We start from the raw sequence: 18,533 nt of genomic DNA on the forward strand, positions 1-18,533 counted from the left end.
TTCCTCACTTTTTTGGAAGCTGACAGAATTTAATCTTGGATTGCGTCCAATAACTATCTTTTACCAATATTCAGTATATTTTGGATAAGAAATACGTAACAGTTTATTGTTTAAAAAAAGCAATTTTAGTATTTAGGAATTGTGTTTAAAAAGCATTTAAAAGATCATTTATGCGAGAGTTTTCAAGGTTTTTTCATCCTAAACCCTTTAACCAAAAAAAAAAAAAAAAAAAAAAAAAAAAAGGTTTATGTGAAATTTGAAGTACATAAAAGAGAAAAAGCAGATCTGTTCTGGCTGAGGCTGAGTTTGAGGCCTGTAAGACAGTCTACCTGCAATATGGTTTTGCTGTGTGCCACCCAAATCTCATCTCAAATTGTAGCCCCCATAATTCCCGCATGTTGTGAGAGGCACCTGGTGGGAGATAAATTAAATCATGGGTGCAGTTTCCCCCATACTGTTCTATGGTAGTGAATGAGATCTGCTGGTTTTTTAAGAGGCTTCCCCTTTCACTTGGCTCACATTCTCTGACTTGCCTGCCACCATGTAAGACATGCCTTTTGCCTTCCTCCATGATTGTGAGGCCTCCCCAGTCACATGGAACTCTGAGCCCATTAAATCTCTTTTTCTTTATAAATTACCCAGTCTCAGATATGTCTTTACCAGCAGTGTGAAAATGAACTAATATAGCCTGTTTCCTCTGTCCCATTTACCCATCTTCTGAAGTGGAATACAAAGAAACTTTACCCTGAACTGCTGGAAAACCATAGTTCTCTATTAATACAAACTATTTGTGGGCTGTAGTCATTCACTATTTGTGCCTTACTCACCCATTGCTTGTGATAGTATCCACCTAATTAGAGGCTGCCTATAAGTCTCTACAAAAACTGTGCACAGATGTTGTATCAGATAGCCATTTTCCTAATTAATCTATATGTTCAACTGTCTAGAATCCATATATGGTCAATATCCTCTGATTATTCCTGGTCATTGAGACCAACCAGGAAAATATCAAATTATCACTACTTGTTTTGTCTTGTTTTTCAGCAATGAGCTCATCAACAGGGGAGTTAACTGTCCAAGCAAGTAAGTCGAGTTAGCTTATATAAACAACTAATTTTCACATCAGAAAGGACATTTTCAAATATTTGCTCATATTTGCCCATCTGTGCTCCAAATTTTATTTGAGAGATAATAACTATTTGTACAATAGATTTAAATACTTTTTTTTTCTGACTCATGGACTGATCTTTTAGTCATGTTCAAGAAAAAAATTGCCATGGTAACCTTTTGGGGAAATTTGAAGAAAGTATATATTTCTGATTTGGAATACTGGACTTGTTTTTCTAATTTTTAAAAATTCCATAAAATGTACTTTCTGCTACAAAATAAAATATTGAGAAAGTAATTAATAGGGAGGACATAAAACCCATTGTTTGTGACTGACAAGTTATCTATGAAATATGCTGAGGTCAGGAGTTCAAGACCAGTCTGACCAACATGGAGAAGAAGCCCCATCTCTATTAAAAATAAAGAAATTAGCCGGGTGTGGTGACAGGCACCTGTAGTCCCAGCTGCTTGGGAGGCTGAGGCAGGAGAATCGCTTGAACCCGGGAGGCAGAGGTTGCAGTGAGCCGAGATCGCACCACTGCACTTTAGCCTTGGTGACAGAGTGAGACTCCACCTCAAAAAAAAAAAAAAAAAAAAAAGAAGAAGAAGAAAAAAAGAAATATGCTTAATATATTCATCTTAATCACTAACAGTGGCTTCATTAAATCACTTCAAATCACTGTGGCCTATATTTCAAAAGATTTTACAAAAACAATGATGAATTTGAGCAGTGATGTTCATGCATTTGCCTCTGTGTCTTGCAAACACTCTAAGTCTTTTTATTCATGTATTTATTCATTCAACAAATATCTTTTAACATCTACCAAGTGCCAGAAATTAGACCAGGAGTTGGTGGTACCATTGTAAATAAAACATGATCCCTGCTCTAAAATTAGAATTCCAAAGTAGAGAAAGATATAAATAAATCAGGAAGTATGAAAATAGTGTGATAAATGCTATGGCAGAGGAAGTACATAGTGCTATGAGAGTCCATCAGAGAGTCAGCTAACCTGGTCTCACAGAGTAAGAAAGTGAACTCTGAAATGCGAGAGAGAAGAGGCCATGAATCCAGTGACAGGTAGGGTGAGTGTCCTGGGTAGGAGGAGTAGTATAGAAAAATGTCTTCAGGCAAGTAAGAATGGGGTCATTTCTTGTAATTACAAGATGTTTCTTATAACTTAATGATCTCATCTTTTTCAGGTTGTGGTAAACGAGTTGTTCCATTACACGTCAACAGAATAGCATCTGGAGTCATTGCACCCAAGGCGGCCTGGCCTTGGCAAGCTTCCCTTCAGTATGATAACATCCATCAGTGTGGGGCCACCTTAATTAGTAATACATGGCTTGTCACTGCAGCACACTGCTTCCAGAAGTAAGTTATTGACCTTAAGTTAGAACCCACTTCTGCTAAAAATCCCTGAGTTTTGTCATATTCTTGGTAACAATTAATGTCCCAAATATTACTGAAGTAAAATAAGAAAAAGTTATTTCAGGTTCTTCTCTAAAATAATGTTACACTTGCATACTTAATCAGAAATTTGATGGGAATAAAGGAAGTAACAGTCATTATCCTAGTATTCATCAATTATTTCCTCAAAGTTTTTAATAAGGAAACTGTGTAAGGAATCAGAACTATTTTGTGACATCCTAACACAAAATATTCACTAATAGCATACACCATTAATCTTTTGTGAAACAATGCTCTCCACTTAAAACTAGTGTCTGTTTCTGCCAAACACTTGGGCCAGTCTCCTACTCATCATAAATAATCAAACTAATTCCAAAGTAAAATGGAAATTTTCAATAAATGCAGGAAGTTGGTAACTGTAATGATGGAGAACCAGAACCGCAGATCAAATGTAGAGCGTTGACATATGAAGATCTGTGGAATTAGAACAGTTTACAACCAAAATGAGAGCTTGCTAACATGATAAAGACAGGCAGTTCAAAAGAAATTCCTGGAGTATCAAAGGATTCAGAGAGGCCCTTGGGCTACTCAATGTGACCTTCGCATGATAGAGCACCTCTTCACAATAGTGCCACAAAAGACAAAGCTGAAGTGAAGAATAGCAAATTGTGCTATCATCTAATTGCTTCTGAATGCATATATTTTATTAATGTATATTAAATTATAGTCATTTATAAGATAAAATGACTTTTTATAGCTTTTAGTTTTACTTTTCAAGATAATAACCATTTTTATCACTATTACATTTAAAATTTTAGATTTTTTTCTAAGTAGATTAACTGTATTGCCTTTCGTCTTCATTACCAATTACTATGTAATAACAAAGACATCTCGAGTATCTCTATATAATAGGTGGCAGCAGAATTTAGTGGGAAAAATATGTCCTAGGCAGTTGGAGAGCAGGGCAAATTATTGAACCTTAGGATATTAGGTAATAGATAGACTAGATCTTTTCACATTCTTTTTGGCCTGTAAAATTCTAACTTTTGTTACTATAATAAATTTTATCTGCCTAAGAGCATAAATCTTTATAGAGACTCTTAATATTCTGAAGAAAATATGTATTAAGAATCTAGGCTGGGCATGATGGCTCATCCCTGCAATCCCAGAATTTTGGGAGTCCGAGGTGAGAGGACCACTTAAGCTCAGGAGTTCAAGACCAGCCTGGGCAAGATAGTGAAACCCCATTGGAAATGGTGGTGCATGCCTATCATCCCAGCTTCTTGGGAGGCTAAGGCAGCAGGATCCCTTAAGCCCAGGAGTTTGAGGCTACAGCAAACTATGATTGCACCACTGCACTCCAGCCTGGGTGAAAATGCAAGACCCCATCTTAAAAAATAGTAATCTATTTTTTAAAAGAATCTACATAAATTCTTAATGTTTGAAAGCTGTGAGAGCTCAGTAAGCTGATATATTAGAAAGCCAGAAATCCCCTATGCTGGCATCTGGTTTTTCAAAGTAATGGGAAACTTACTTTGCCAAAGTTAGCCATTTTTGTGCTAGATAGTTCTATTTTTGCAAATACCTTTATAGCATTGAACACCAAATCTGCACTCTATTAACTTCCACCATCAATGTTTGTTTTTGTTTTTGTTTTTTTCATCTGGAACAACAGGAACTAATTTTATCTCTTCATTCGTGTAACAGCTATTCTTTAGTTTCTCTTTTTTAGACCAAACATAAAATGAGTGAGAATATCCAAACCATGAGTGAAAATAAATATCATTACTGTGTGCTTTAGTTTGCTAAGGATAATGACCTCCAGCCCTATCCATGTCCTTGCAAAGGACATGATTTTGTTCTTTTTATGGCTGCATAGCATGCCATGGTCTATGTATACCACGTTTTCTTCATCCAGTCTATCACTAACGGGCATTTAGGTTGATTCCATGTCTTTGCTATACTGAAGAGTGCTAGAGGGAGAGGATCAGGAAAAATAACTGGTGGGTACTAGGCTTAATACCTGGGTGATGAAATAATATGTACAACAAAACCCCATGACACAAGTTTATCTGTGTAACAAACCTGCACATGTAACCCTGAATTTCTAAAAATGTATATATGTACATATATATGCATATATATGTGTGTGAAAATATATATATATATATATTTACCTCATTTTTACAGAACCAACTTCCAGATGCCCTACTACATTGGTTCTTATTCTCTGAACATTCAAGACTTTGTCAGTGTCTTCCTTAAAATATGCTTCCAATAACTAAATACACCAAGACAGATGTGTAGCTAGTGTCACATATAATAAAATAAAGCAGGAAGTCTTCTGAAAAATACAAATAATACAAATTGGTGGGAGACAGTATTTTATAAAGGGAAGAGCAGAGAGAGGCAGGCAGACATGTGATGTGAAGCAAATAGTTTAACCTATCCAAGCTTTATTTTCCTTAAGTATAAAGCACAGTCTTTACTAGATCATCTTCCATTGCTACTAAATGATTTTTCTGATCCCTGTATATACCACAGTCTACCCACTGCCCAAGCCCACAAGCTAGAAGTCAACCACATTTACCACATTTGATCATCTCTCAAAGGACTATGCAGTCATCTAATAGACTTTACCACATCCATTCTTGACCTTCAAGAATCTCTCTCCAGAAAGAACCAACATGATTTTTAAAAATGTAAACGAGACTACATTATTCTCTGGCTTAATTATCCAGTAGATTCCCGTATCACTTGAATAAAATGTAAGCACTTTATCGTGACTTATGAAACTCTCTAAAATCTAGTCCCTGCTTACCTCTCCAAGCTCACCCCCAACCATTCTTTCCCTTGTGTTTTGACTGCAGCCCATCCAATGCAAGACCTTGGGATTTTTGCCTGGAAACTTGTTTCCCTCATCTCCTCACACTGACCCTCATTTACTATGTCTTAGCCCAAATGCATTCTTAAAATAGTCATAATGACCTGTTAGTACTCTATTCCATTACCCTATTGTATTTTGTTCATAGCCTTTATCAATGTTCAAGGTTATTTATCTACTTGGCTGCTTGTTTTGATCCTTTTGCTTCTCTAGAATCTTATACTCCTGTGAGCAGGCACCTTAGGTCTTGTTCATCACTTTATCTCCAGCAATTCAGATAAGGCTCAGCACATAGATGCTCAGTAAATATTTGTGGAAGGGATAAATGAATGATATTTTATGTGTATTACAGTTCCAAAATTCAATAGCTTTGTATTAAATATCAGTTCTAATATGGTGTTTATGTATGTTTTATCTTTCAAAACATTAGCAATAGATTATATTTAAATGATCAAAGAAAACTATAACCGCAGTCAAGTATTCTCAGGATTGTATTTCTCTTATAATAGCCTAAATGCAATTAATGTAGTACATATACTTTGGGCAGCTTAGATATATTCTGTTAATTTCTAACCTTTTCCAGGTATAAAAATCCACATCAATGGACTGTTAGTTTTGGAACAAAAATCAACCCTCCCTTAATGAAAAGAAATGTCAAAAGATTTATTATCCATGAGAACTATCACTCCACAGCAAGAGAGTATGACATTGCTGTCGTGCAGGTCTCTTACAGAGTCACTTTTTCAGATGACATACGCCGGATATGTTTGCCAGAAGCCTCTGCATCCTTCCAACCAAATTCAACTGTCTACATCACAGGATTTGGAGCACTTTACTATGGTGGTGGGTATCTCAGGATAGCTAACAGAGCACTAAGCCCTGTCTAGCTAGGGCAATGTGATTTCATCTCCATCAATATTGTACTGACAGCCATTTCCACACAGTCTGATTGGATTAGTTAAGGTTCTTATTTTGCAAGTGACAGAAATTCCATTCACATTAACCGGTGCAGAATAAAAAACAAAGAAACAAAAACTTCAACAAATTTGGCTCATGTAATTTAGAAGTCAAAAAAGCATAATAAGTGTCACTTCAGACACAGGACTTTATATGATGTCATCTGGCTCTGCGTCTCTGAATCTGAATTTTTTGCCCCTGCTTTTCTCTGTGTTGGCTTCATTCAGAGGGATGCTAGCTTCACCTAGTGTCAGAGGTGGCTAACAACACCTCAACACTTACATCATCCTCAACCAAGAAAAAAATACACAGAAAGGAACATTTACTTCTTTTCTTTGCCAGAATTCACATTAATTTCTATTGTTCCAGCTGTGTCTAGGAGGACTCAGATTGAGTGGCTAACTCAAATATTCTTTATGCCTATGTTGCAAAATTTGCTTCAGTACTGAAGAGGCTAATTTAAGTGTGATGGTGAATAAGAATCGTGTAGAGATAAATTGTCAAAGTATTTGCCCTCTCTAAAAGGATTCAGCTTGATATACTGAACTTAGTCTCGTAAGAAATAATGATGATTTAGTTATTGAATTTTTTAGGCAATCTTAGTGAGACACGCTCTGGTCCAGGTACATATGTATAACAATAGCTAGAGAGTTTCTTTAATACTGGGCTTGAGAAAATGCAAAAGAGCTTTCTGAGAATGACTAAATCTATTTGCAGGATTCTATACAATTTATTTATATACAAGAAATTATAAAGAATAAGCTTTTGATTGTCAGTCTCCCATTAAGGAACTAGGAATAAACTTTCACTCATATAGGCAGGAATAGCTTTTAGGGTCTGTAGATTTTCTCTAGATGTCCCATGTGTTTTTTTTTTTTTTTTTTTCATCTTATACAGACTGAAACATGTATTGCTTTCTTTAACGTTCTATTATCAATCACAGAAAATATTACCGATAGTTTATTAATTCCAGTAGATTAGTGCTGCTGTAAACTTGACACTTCCCTAGGTCTGCACTCTCTTGGATGAATTTTCTCTGAAGATAGGGCTTGCATTCTCTGCTTCATAGTCATGGGAAAAAGACATCACAAATCCCCTTTGGCTTGGTGGGAAAAATCATTGTCTTTCAGGAGTTTGAGATTGACACAGAAAAATACCTGTCATAATGCTTTGTGAGTGGCAACAGAATCTGACACTTATAGAGCACTCCACCCTACTGGAATATGGTTTCTCGTGGTGAGTGACCCACAGGTGCTTTTAATCTATTAAATAGATTAAATTATCCTAAGTACATTAATAGATTAAAAGCGCCCATTCGTTACTCACCAAGAGAGGCCATATTCAAGTCTGTAAAGCAAACCTTAAGAAGTTTTTTAAAATTGAACTCATATAAAGTATATTCTCTGATCATAATAGAATCCAACTAAACATCAGTAACAGAAAGATAACGTAAAAATCCCCAAATGCTTACCAATTAAAAAATATATGTAAATAAAGGGAAAACCTCAAAGAAATTTGTAAAAACACATAGAACTAAATGAAAACAACAATATATAAATATATGCCGGATGCAGCTAAAATAGTGTACAAAGGGAAATTTATAGAAAATGCATATTATAAGGAAAGATATCAAATCAATAAGTTCTCACTTCAAGGAACTAGAAAAATAAAAAAATAAACCTAAAACAAATGTAAGGAAGGAAATAATAAGGATAAGAATAGAAATGAATAAAATTAAAATTTTAAAATAAAGAAAATTAATAAATAAAAAGCTGATTATTTGATAAAATCAATATTTTGCAAGAAGTGTCATTAAACATTTTCACAGAAGATGAGATATAGTTCAGGGATGTCCAGAATTTATGGGCTATACTTTTCATAACTTGGAATACATTTTACCAACTGGTTTACTGAAGAAGTTGTGGATTTGCACTGTCACCTACTTACAATATATAGATTGTCAGTTTCACCTTACTCTTCTCAGCATCGGGCATGAATTTATTTATTTATTTATTTATTTATTTATTTATTTATTTGACAGAGTCTCACTCTGTCGCCCAGGCTGGAGTGTTGTGGTGTGATCTTGGCTCACTGCAGGCTCCACCTCCCAGGTTCACGCCATTCTCCTGCCTCAGTCTCCCGAGTAGTTGGGACTACAGGCACCCACCACCACGCCTGACTAATTTTCTTTGTAGTTTTAGTAGAGACGAGGTTTCACCGTGTTAGCCAGGATGGTCTCGATCTCCTGACCTCGTGATCCGCCCGCCTTGGCCTCCCAAAGTGCTGGGATTACAGGCGTGAGCCACCGTCCCAGGCCATGAATGTTTTTAATTGATGAAATAGTAGGCTATATACACACACACATATATAAACCAATTGTATTCAAATAACAGGATAATTTGAAAAATCTCTTAGCATATTTCTGAGATACACACTTAAATCTTCTGAGCACTTTTAAAAATGTGTTTACAAACATTTCTTCAGAAATAAATCTTGGAAATGGTCTTCTAAAGAAACTGGTGTTTGTATAGGGTTTTTTCAAATGTACTTAGTTATTTTTTTAAATTGATGTATAAAATTGCATGTACTTACCATGTACAACATGGTATGTTGAAGTATAGTATATGTACATTGTGAGTCTTAAATCTAGCTAATTAACAAATGTCTTATTTTACATAATTATCATTTTTGTGGCAAGAACACTTAATATCTATTCTCGTAGCATTTCTCAAGAATATAATGTATCATCAGTAGGCAACCAGAAGCTGGGGGTCTTTACAGGGGAAGGGGTTGGGGAGACACAGGTCAACAAATTCATATTTGCGGTTAGATAGGAGGAATAAGTTCAAGAGATCTCTCATACATCATGGTGACTATAGCTGATGATATATTGTATTCTTGTATTAGTTTTTTATAACTGTATATCAAATAACCACAAACAGTTTAAAACAGCACTCATTTATTTTTATCTCACTGTTTTCATGAGTCAGACATTCAGACACAGCTTAGTTGACTCCTCTTCTCAGGGTCTCACCAAACTGTAATCAAGATGTCAGCTGGGGTTGTGGTCGCATCTGTGGGTCCTTTGAGGGTTTGCTCAAGGTTGCTGGCAGAATTCCATTACTTGCATCTGTAGAACGCATGACAGCGTGCTGCTTTAACTCTTTAGGAAAGAGGCTCTGAACTCCAGGAAGGCTCACCCTTTTTGAAATGGCTCAGCAGATTAGGTCAGGCCCAACTTTGATAATCTCTATTTGATTAATTCAAAGTCATTGATTAATTCATTAGAGGTCTTAATCGCATCTGTAAAATTCCCTCATCTTTGCCGTATAACATAACCTAATCATAAGAATCACATCCATCACATTCACAGATCCTGCCCATATGTGGGAGGAGGGGAATCACACAGGAATCTTGGGGACCATCCCAGAATTCTGCCAACTGCAGGGTCATGGTTTCCCAATCAATATATGGTTTAGTATAAAGAATCCCTGAATGCTTGTGCTATTCTTAGTTTTCTACATAGCCTGCCATAAATACTGGTTTCTAAAACTCAGAATCTAGCTTACAGTCTGCAGCCACCAACTTGTAATACATTAGAAGTGAAATCATTGCCATTTAATGCATTTATATATATGTGTGTGATATATAACATATATATCACACATATATTTTATATTTATGAAAGCTCATCATAAACTTTAAATAATAAAATAAATGTACAGGGTATTAAAGGCATTTTATCAAGCCAAAGGAGAAAACTATCTAGGCATGCAAAGTTTCTGGGAACAATCTGGAACCCACAAATAAAAGCTTTAAAAAAGATAAAAGGCCTTCCTGAAATATATGAACTGATTACTTTTAAGGTCAAATTTTCCAGAAAAAAGAATCCAAATGGCTTTCTTGCTTTCAAAAATCTTTATAAAAATGTGATTGGACAATAATTATCATTTGATGTGCCAGATTTAACCAGAAATTCTTTTCTCTAGAAACTGCTTATATTAACCTCATTCTGTATTGACAATTTTACTATGAAAAATATATTAGGAAAGTCTGCTCACTTCACTCTAGCCAAAGATGTTGATTGTAAATACTAAAATAACTTTATTTTTTCTTAAGGGGAATCCCAAAATGAACTTCGAGAAGCCAGAGTAAAAATCATAAGTGATGATGTCTGCAAGCAACCACAGGTATATGGCAATGATATAAAATCTGGAATGTTCTGTGCCGGATGTATGGAAGGAATTTATGATGCCTGCAGGGTAAGTTGGAGGGTTTTTTTTTAATATTATTAACTCAAAATTTTTTATCTGGCTCAGGATATATTATACGTTCTTTACATAAGGACAAAACATAAGTATCGTGTTAGCTCAAAAAAGTTACAAATGCAAATTTCACAGCACAAAATACTTTTAAATGTTTTATTAAGATAATTGAAGTAAGAGTTTCTGTGATGCTATCAAACAAACAAAATTAGAATTTCTTAACCAGAAATCCAAAGATTAATAAAGTAGTTTATTTTTTCAAGGGGCTCACATTCAAGAAAGAAAAAATCATAAACAGAGAAGTATAAAGTGATGTTATGAGTAATATAATGAAAAGCAAATATTTTCCTTGAAGGAAACGTTTTTTGGAACATGTATCAGAGAAGAGATGTAAATAAGGCCTGAAGAATAAATAACACTTATCCAATTTCAGAATAAGAAAATAATGTTATAGAAAAGACAAAAAGCATAGCCAAAATTATGAAGGTGTGAAATTACAATTCATATCTAAGGGAACTCCAAGTAATTGGTTGGGTCTCAGCATGAGGAGGATGAGAGGAGAAACAAGTAGATAACCATAAGAAGGTGGATTAGGCCATGCTGTGATTCCATGGGTCTTCCCCAGTGCCCTCCTCTGCCTTCTAACATGTATGTTTTCCAATGAAGGTATGAGTGTGTTTCTTCCTGTAGACACTTGCTTTTTAACATGAGATTCTTTAGAACTCTAAGGAGGCTACTCTATGTGGAAATGATGGAATGGTATTGATATCAGGTGGCAGAACGTCCTGTCCAGTCCCACAAACTATACCACATGTGCGCCCTCTATCAGAAAAGGAGCAGGGAGCTATGTAGCATAGAGGCTAGGCAAAAGCAGGATCTGGTTCGCAGCCAGCCTCAGTTGCTGAGAATGTGGAGGAAGGCAGGCAGAATTTAGAGATTCCAGCAAAAGACCATATCATGGGAAACAGGTGGAAAGTGCAGGAGTCTTGGAGCAGACAGGACCAGGGAATTCAGGTGAACCATGAGATTACTGAAAAGCTTTAGGAGGGATTGGTGGTCATAGAGAGGCTTCACTGGATTGGGGAGCAGAGGTAAGCTTTCTGCCTAACTATGCAAAGTAAGTGATAAAACAAGACTCTAGTCACAGAAAAATAGGGTAAGTTATCAGGGCAGAGGTGCAGGTACGAGGATCCAAGACAGGAATACAGTGATTGTAATTGGGGCATATGGTGAGGGACCTAGTCTGATACAATGGAAGTGCAAGCACCACCATCAGCTAGTCTTTGTCCAATTTACAAATTATTGATATATAACTCAATAAATCCCATCCTGTATATACAAGATTGGTCCTAAAGCATGTTTTGGGGGGAAAGGAGAGAGAAAGAGCCGCTAATTTTTCAACTAGAGGTCTAGCCAAGCAAGACCCAAACACAACTGAGAAAAGGATCAGAATTGCTTATAGGAAAGCCAGAAATGAAAGGCTTTGACAACTTGATCAAGATTTGTGATTCCGCTGTTATTTCCAGTTCAGTTAAGCGTTTACAAAAGAATCCCTAGTTGTAATTACCACATAGGCAGCTGCTACACTGATTAGAGAACTCTGTCAAGGTGGCACTGAAAATCATTTTAGAAAATGATAGGTGGATGTTTGCAACATTTTCTGAAAACCTATAATTTAAAATCAGGTTGCTGGGAAACTGCTGTATGGGAAAATTAGTCAAGAACTGTCCCTGGTCATTTTTCCATTTATTCTAACTCTCTTCACTTATTCACTAAAAAAAAAGTTTGAGTGCTCTACTCTTTACTATACATCCTACATATACCGAATGTAGTCTCCCAAGCAAAAACCTTCCTGGAACCTGCTTTCAGGAAAACTACTGTCTAGTGGATCAGATATGAATGAATCAAAAAATTATGCCAATGATAAAGAAAACTTGGAAGGAGAAGGTCATTGTTCTATGAGTATATTTTTAAGAAATGAACATGACTAGCTAGGGTGGTGAAGCTAAGTGGTGAATGGAGTGAACTAGTATCTAGGAAGATTTCAAATGATGACAGAGGCAGGGAGAATTCTAGGAGCTGAAACATCACATGGTGGAACAGAGAACGCACATGACCCAGTGGTACAGGAAGAGGTAGAAGAATTTGTTTGAAGTCAGACTTTGCAGGACCTTGTGAGCCACATTATTTTTTCCCTGTTTTGTAAGGACAATAGAAAGCCACTAAACAGGTTTAACCAAGAGATTTATATTAAATTAGTTAATACGTGTAAAGCTCCCCAAACACTGCCTGGTATATTGTGAGTACTATTTAGACATTTGCTAAATTAAAAGGGTAGAATGATCAAATTTGAATATTGTGAGAAGTGTTCTGGTCAAAGTAAGGAAAAAATCTGGGAAAGGGCAATTGAGGATCAATCAGCAGGTACTGCAAAAATCCAGGTGAAATATGTTAGTTTGGACGAATATGGTGACATGGAGACAAAGATATTTAGAGGTAACAGTGGCAAATGAAGTAATGGATTTCATATGGTTGGAGAGAAGGGGTGGGGCAAAGAATGATATATCAATTCATGGCTTAAAAAACAAAAATAAAATAAACTCCTGGCTTGAGAGGCTGCAGGGATTGTAATAATAATCAACGAGTTAGGAAAGAGTGACGAAGGTCCGCATCTAGAAAGACAGCATGGGTCCAGCATCAACCACATGGAATTGGAGGTGCTTTTGAGACACACAAGTAAGGAAGTGAGTACCTCCACCCATGCCAGTTCCTTATCTAGAAGAATGTCCCCTGTCTTCCTACCAATTAATAGCCCAAGTTTTAGCTTAATTCTCTTTTCATGTGTGAAACTCCTAAGTCTGTTACCACTGTATCCCCTGTCGTTTTGTGTTAGTAGCTGGCACAAGATTCACCTGACACTCAATATGGCTTCTTGCTGCCTTTGTGCCCTGCCTCTTCAAATAGATAGTAAGGACTGTGGAGACTCCTTGCTGATTGAATTTTCCTTGAGTGATTGATTATTTAAGGAAGAGGAAATGAGAATTAGTGAAAAGAAGGAGAGAAAGAAGGGGAAAGTAAAACTATTTGAACTATCATCTGTCTAAATTTACGATTTAAAAGTGCACTGCAGCTAGCCTGAAGACAAATCAGTGGGGATGCTTGTTAAAAGTGCAGGCCTAGGATCCCACCCTGGTTCAACAGAATCTTTAGAGGTGGGCATTAGAGATCTGCATTTAAGAACTTCCCTTCATAACGTTTATTCAGAATGAAGTCTGAGAAACACTGATAAACTGATGTCAGTTATAAATCCCAGGATGCTCATGGTAATATAATTATCTTTTCTCATCTACAGGTAGCCCAATGTCTTTTTAATGCTCTGAATAGGATTTTGAATAATTCCACCTGTCTGTTTCCATACCCTTCATAGTGCATGGAATGTTTCTTGTTATACTTAATAAATTCCATTATATCTTATCTCAGCTGATCTTTTGAGAGTTTTTTCTTTTTTTTTTAAATCTTGCACTTTCTAACTTAAGGAAATGGTGAAAAGATCATTATACTGTTTTTTAAAACTGATTTAATCCATATCACATTAACTAGAAAACTCTATTAAAACAATGCTCCAAAGGGAGGCAGAAGCTGACCATCCATGAATGTCAAGAAACCATGGTGCTATTAGAAAACACTTAAGAAAAGTCCATTTCTGGAACATAAACTAAGTCCACTATAGCTTCAAAAAATGTTCATGTACAGTACAGTAATCATGGATGTTCCTGATGAAAGCCCAAAGAAACATTTGAATGTATAAAGAAAGATTAAATTATGTTTAGCATTTTCTGATAAAAGCCCAAACGAACATTTGAATGTATAAAGAAAGATTAAATTATGTTTGGCGTTTTATTACTCTTGGGTGGGTTTTAATTTGCCCTCATTTGGATACTAGACAAGAAGTCGGACTTCCTATTTTTTTCTCTATCCCACTGCACCCTTAGCTATGATTTTGTATTAGCCAGATTTTCTAGGTTTCTTCTTTGTTCATCTTTAAAATGTGTAGATTGAAATATCTAAGCATGGAGATTTTACATTCAAATTCATCTCTGCTCTTCCCCCAAACCCATCAAAATGACCATAAAGGCAGATAAGGTCAGGTGTAGTGGCTCACACCTATAATCCTAGCACTTTGGAAGGGACAAGGAGAGAGGTTCGCTTGAGCCCAGGTGTTCAAGACTAGCCTAGACAACAAAGTGAGACCCAATCTCTACAAAAAGTGTAAAAATTAGCTGGGTGTGGTGGTGCACGCCTGTAGTCCCAGCTACTCAGAAGGCTGAGGTGAGAGGATTGTGAGAGCCCAAGAGTTTGAGACTATAGTGAGCTGTGATTGTGCCGGTACACTTCCACCTGGGAGACAAAGAGCGGCTCAAAAAAACAAAACAGAAAAACCCCCTAACAATCATTTTGAAAAACTGCTTGGCATCATCTACAAAATATAATTTTCTATATATCTACAAATTGTGCTTAAAAAAAGCTATCAACTAATAAAAACCAAAAGAGAGAAAACTGAAAAAACTCCAACAAAATTTTGAAAGAGAAAAAGATGGAGGAGTTTTAACTGACTTAGTAAAGAAGAGGTTAAAACATAAATGTCTTGGGTGGAGAGGGGAGTGAAATACAAATTTTAAGTGAAACCAGTATTTTGGGAGATATGGGTGCAGAAATGTAAAGACTTCACAGAGAGTACTTGGAACACCCCATTTCTCCCTATCCTAAATAATCAGTCTAATCCATACCACATCTCTACTTTCCCCACCTCTACCACCTCTTTCCAAACATCTAAACTCCAGAGATGGGAAGTTTGTACTCTGTAGCAATTGAATCTGAGGTCCTTTAACTCAGTGACAACAAATATAGTAGAAAGCAGAGGGGGCCTGAAAAGGTGGGATTATGTGAAAGCAGGCCTCAACCTCTTCCCATGCTTTCTTCCAAAGTGCTGCAGGCAGATATACACAATGCCTCCAACTTTCTCCCTGCAAGAAATTGCAAGATTCTTCTCTAGAGAAGCCCACAGTCTAGAGGGAAAAAAAAAAAAAAAAAAAAAAAAAAAAAAAAAAAAAAAAAAACTCCATATACTGATATTTAAGAGGCCCCTACTAGAATACAGAGTATCAGCCCAGAAGCCTTCCTACCTACGTGTATTAGTTCATTCTGTGCTGCTGTAACAGAATGCTGAAAACTAAGTACATATAAGGAACAGAGATGTATTTCTTACAGTTCTAGAAACTGGAAAGTCCAAGGTTGAGGGTCCCACATCTGGTCTTCATCTTGCCCCACATCTTGCCTCATCATCCCATGCAAAAAGGTGGAAGGGCAAAGAAAGCACAAGATGGGTGGAGGGAGAGAAGGCCAAACTCATTCTTCTATCAGGAACTTACTCCTGTGATAACAAACCCACCCCTATGGTAATAATATGAATTCACTCACAAGAGCAGAGCCCTCATGACCTGATCACCTCTTCTTAGGTCCCACCTCTCAACACTGTTGCATTGGGGATTAAGTTTCTGCAACATATGAACTCTTGGGCACACATTCAAAACATAGTACCACCCAGCACAAAGGCACAGAGCTTACAATCTGCTTTCTAGCACCACACCCTAGAACCAAACAGTAAGAATCATCTCCAGAAATGTAGCAACCATATAATCATAATTTTTAAAATCCAGTGGAAGGATTGGAAGATAAAATCAAGGAAATCTCTCAGAAAGAACAACAACAACAGAAAGACACAGAAGAGAAAAATAACCAGAAAAATTAAGAAGATTAAACTCAGGAGGTCCAACATTAAATGAATAAGAGTTCTGAAAACATAAAACATGAGTATACAATATAAAAAAAATAGTAATAAAGAAGACTCCTAGTTCTGAAGCTTACATGCATCCTATTGAAGAAAAGGTCCAAGTAGTGCTGGGCACAATAAATGAAGTAGTTCTTTCCAAAACATGCCATCATAAAGGGTCAGAAGCCAGGAATAAGGAGAACAATCTTAACACTTTGAAGGAAGAAGCATCAGAACACATAGAACTCCTCAACGGTAACTCTAGAAGGTAGAAGATGGTGGAAAACGCATTCAAATTTCAAAGGGAAGATTATTTCAACCTAGAATCCTGCCCATGCTAACTAAATACCAATTATGAGGGTGGAATTAAGAATTTTAGACAAACAATGACAGAAAAAAAATGTACTTCTGATACCCTCTTTCTTAGAAAACTACTTGAGGGGGTACCTCAGCAAAATTAGGGAATAAATCAAGAAAGTGGAAGACATAAGACCTGAAACTGTTAATCCAACACTAAGGAGTGGTATCATATAATCCCAACATCATAGCTCTGCACCAGGCTTAAAATAACCAGCTCGAATTTGAGCAGAAGTAAGAAAAGATTGTGTGTGTGTGTGTGTGTGTGTGTGTGTGTGTGTGTGTATGTGTGTGTGTGTGTGTGTGTTATGATGGAACTGTTTCAGAGGAAGCAAAAGAACTAACAAGCTATCTGATGTCCTTGAACATTAGTAAACATTATTGTTAGGTGTCGGTAGATCTTTTGGAGCATTCAACATTGACCAGGTACATAGAAAACTATCCACATGAAAAAAAAGAGTTGTGTTATTAATTCTAGGAAAGCCAAAAAAAGATTTCTGTAATGCAAATATGTTACTTGACTCTTCCATTAATAAGATTTTCCAAATGGCATTAAACATAGGCTGTTAATTTAACCAAAAATAGAGATACTATAATGTAAAGATGTGGTATGGAAAAGTTGCAAAGAAGTTGTAAAACACCTAAATCCCTAACTATGTAAGAAAAAAATAAATATTTACTGTCTAAATCTAGAAACTGTAATTTGAGCATATCTAATGATAAGGAGTTAGACACTGTAAGAAATTATTAAACAAGCATGAAGTGGCTACCTCTTAGAGAACAGCCTGCGTGAGGAAACATGGGACATAATTGCTTTTCAGGCCTCTTCATGTTCTTTCGTTTTTGTCTTTTTTAACTAAGTGCTGTTTACTCTAACAAAATAAACTTTATTTTTTAAATGTGAAAGTTAAACCTTAAGGCTCTTTGTAATTTTAAAATCCATGTCTCAATTAATTATTCTGTGTTGATAATCTATACATGTACTGTCTAGTAACAAAATATGTGATTCATCAAAATATCTTAAATAATGAGCTTTATGTTTAGCTAATTTTCTTTCTCTTTTCTTACGTTTTTATTTTCAGGGCGATTCTGGAGGACCTTTAGTCACAAGGGATCTGAAAGACACCTGGTATCTCATTGGAATTGTGAGCTGGGGAGATAACTGTGGTCAAAAGGACAAGCCTGGAGTCTACACACAAGTGACTTATTACCGAAACTGGATTGCTTCAAAAACAGGCCTCTAATTCGCCATAGAAGTTAAACAAAGAGAGCTGTATGCAGGTCATATATGCATGAGAATTCAACTATTTAGTGGGTGTAGTACACAAAGTGATATTAAATTACTGGATCTAGCAACATGAAACACACAACGTAAGTTATTTAGAATCACTTTAATCAACCAATAATCCTTAGCCATTTTTTTTTTTTTTTTTTTTTTGAGACGGAGTCTCGCTCTGTGGCCCAGGCTGGAGTGCAGTGGCCGGATCTCAGCTCACTGCAAGCTCCGCCTCCCGGGTTCACGCCATTCTCCTGCCTCAGCCTCCCGAGTAGCTGGGACTACAGGCGCCCGCCACCTCGCCCAGCTAGTTTTTTTTTTGTATTTTTTTAGTAGAGACGGGGTTTCACCGTGTTAGGCAGGATAGTCTTGATCTCCTGACCTTGTGATCCGCCCGTCTCGGCCTCCCAAAGTGCTGGGATTACAGGCTTGAGCCACCGCGCCCGGCC

The 18,533-nt window shown here is 36.5% G+C and overlaps 1 protein-coding gene across 1 annotated transcript in view; it reads left to right on the forward strand.

Moving 5' to 3' along the window:
* TMPRSS11A (transmembrane serine protease 11A) overlaps nt 1–18,223 on the forward strand; it is a 61,729-nt gene extending 43,506 nt beyond the window's left edge. Inside the window, exons 6-10 of the mRNA XM_010365548.2 lie at nt 1,045–1,083; nt 2,308–2,479; nt 5,983–6,242; nt 10,476–10,618; nt 17,891–18,223. Coding sequence (XP_010363850.2) covers nt 1,045–1,083; nt 2,308–2,479; nt 5,983–6,242; nt 10,476–10,618; nt 17,891–18,052 — 776 coding nt within the window. The 3' untranslated portion in view covers nt 18,053–18,223. The remainder of the gene's footprint in view (nt 1–1,044; nt 1,084–2,307; nt 2,480–5,982; nt 6,243–10,475; nt 10,619–17,890) is intronic.
* Nucleotides 18,224–18,533: the final 310 nt, after the last annotated feature.

Source organism: Rhinopithecus roxellana, chromosome 2 (genome assembly GCF_007565055.1).
Source record: "Rhinopithecus roxellana isolate Shanxi Qingling chromosome 2, ASM756505v1, whole genome shotgun sequence".
In the NCBI taxonomy this organism is placed as follows: Eukaryota; Metazoa; Chordata; class Mammalia; order Primates; family Cercopithecidae; genus Rhinopithecus; species Rhinopithecus roxellana.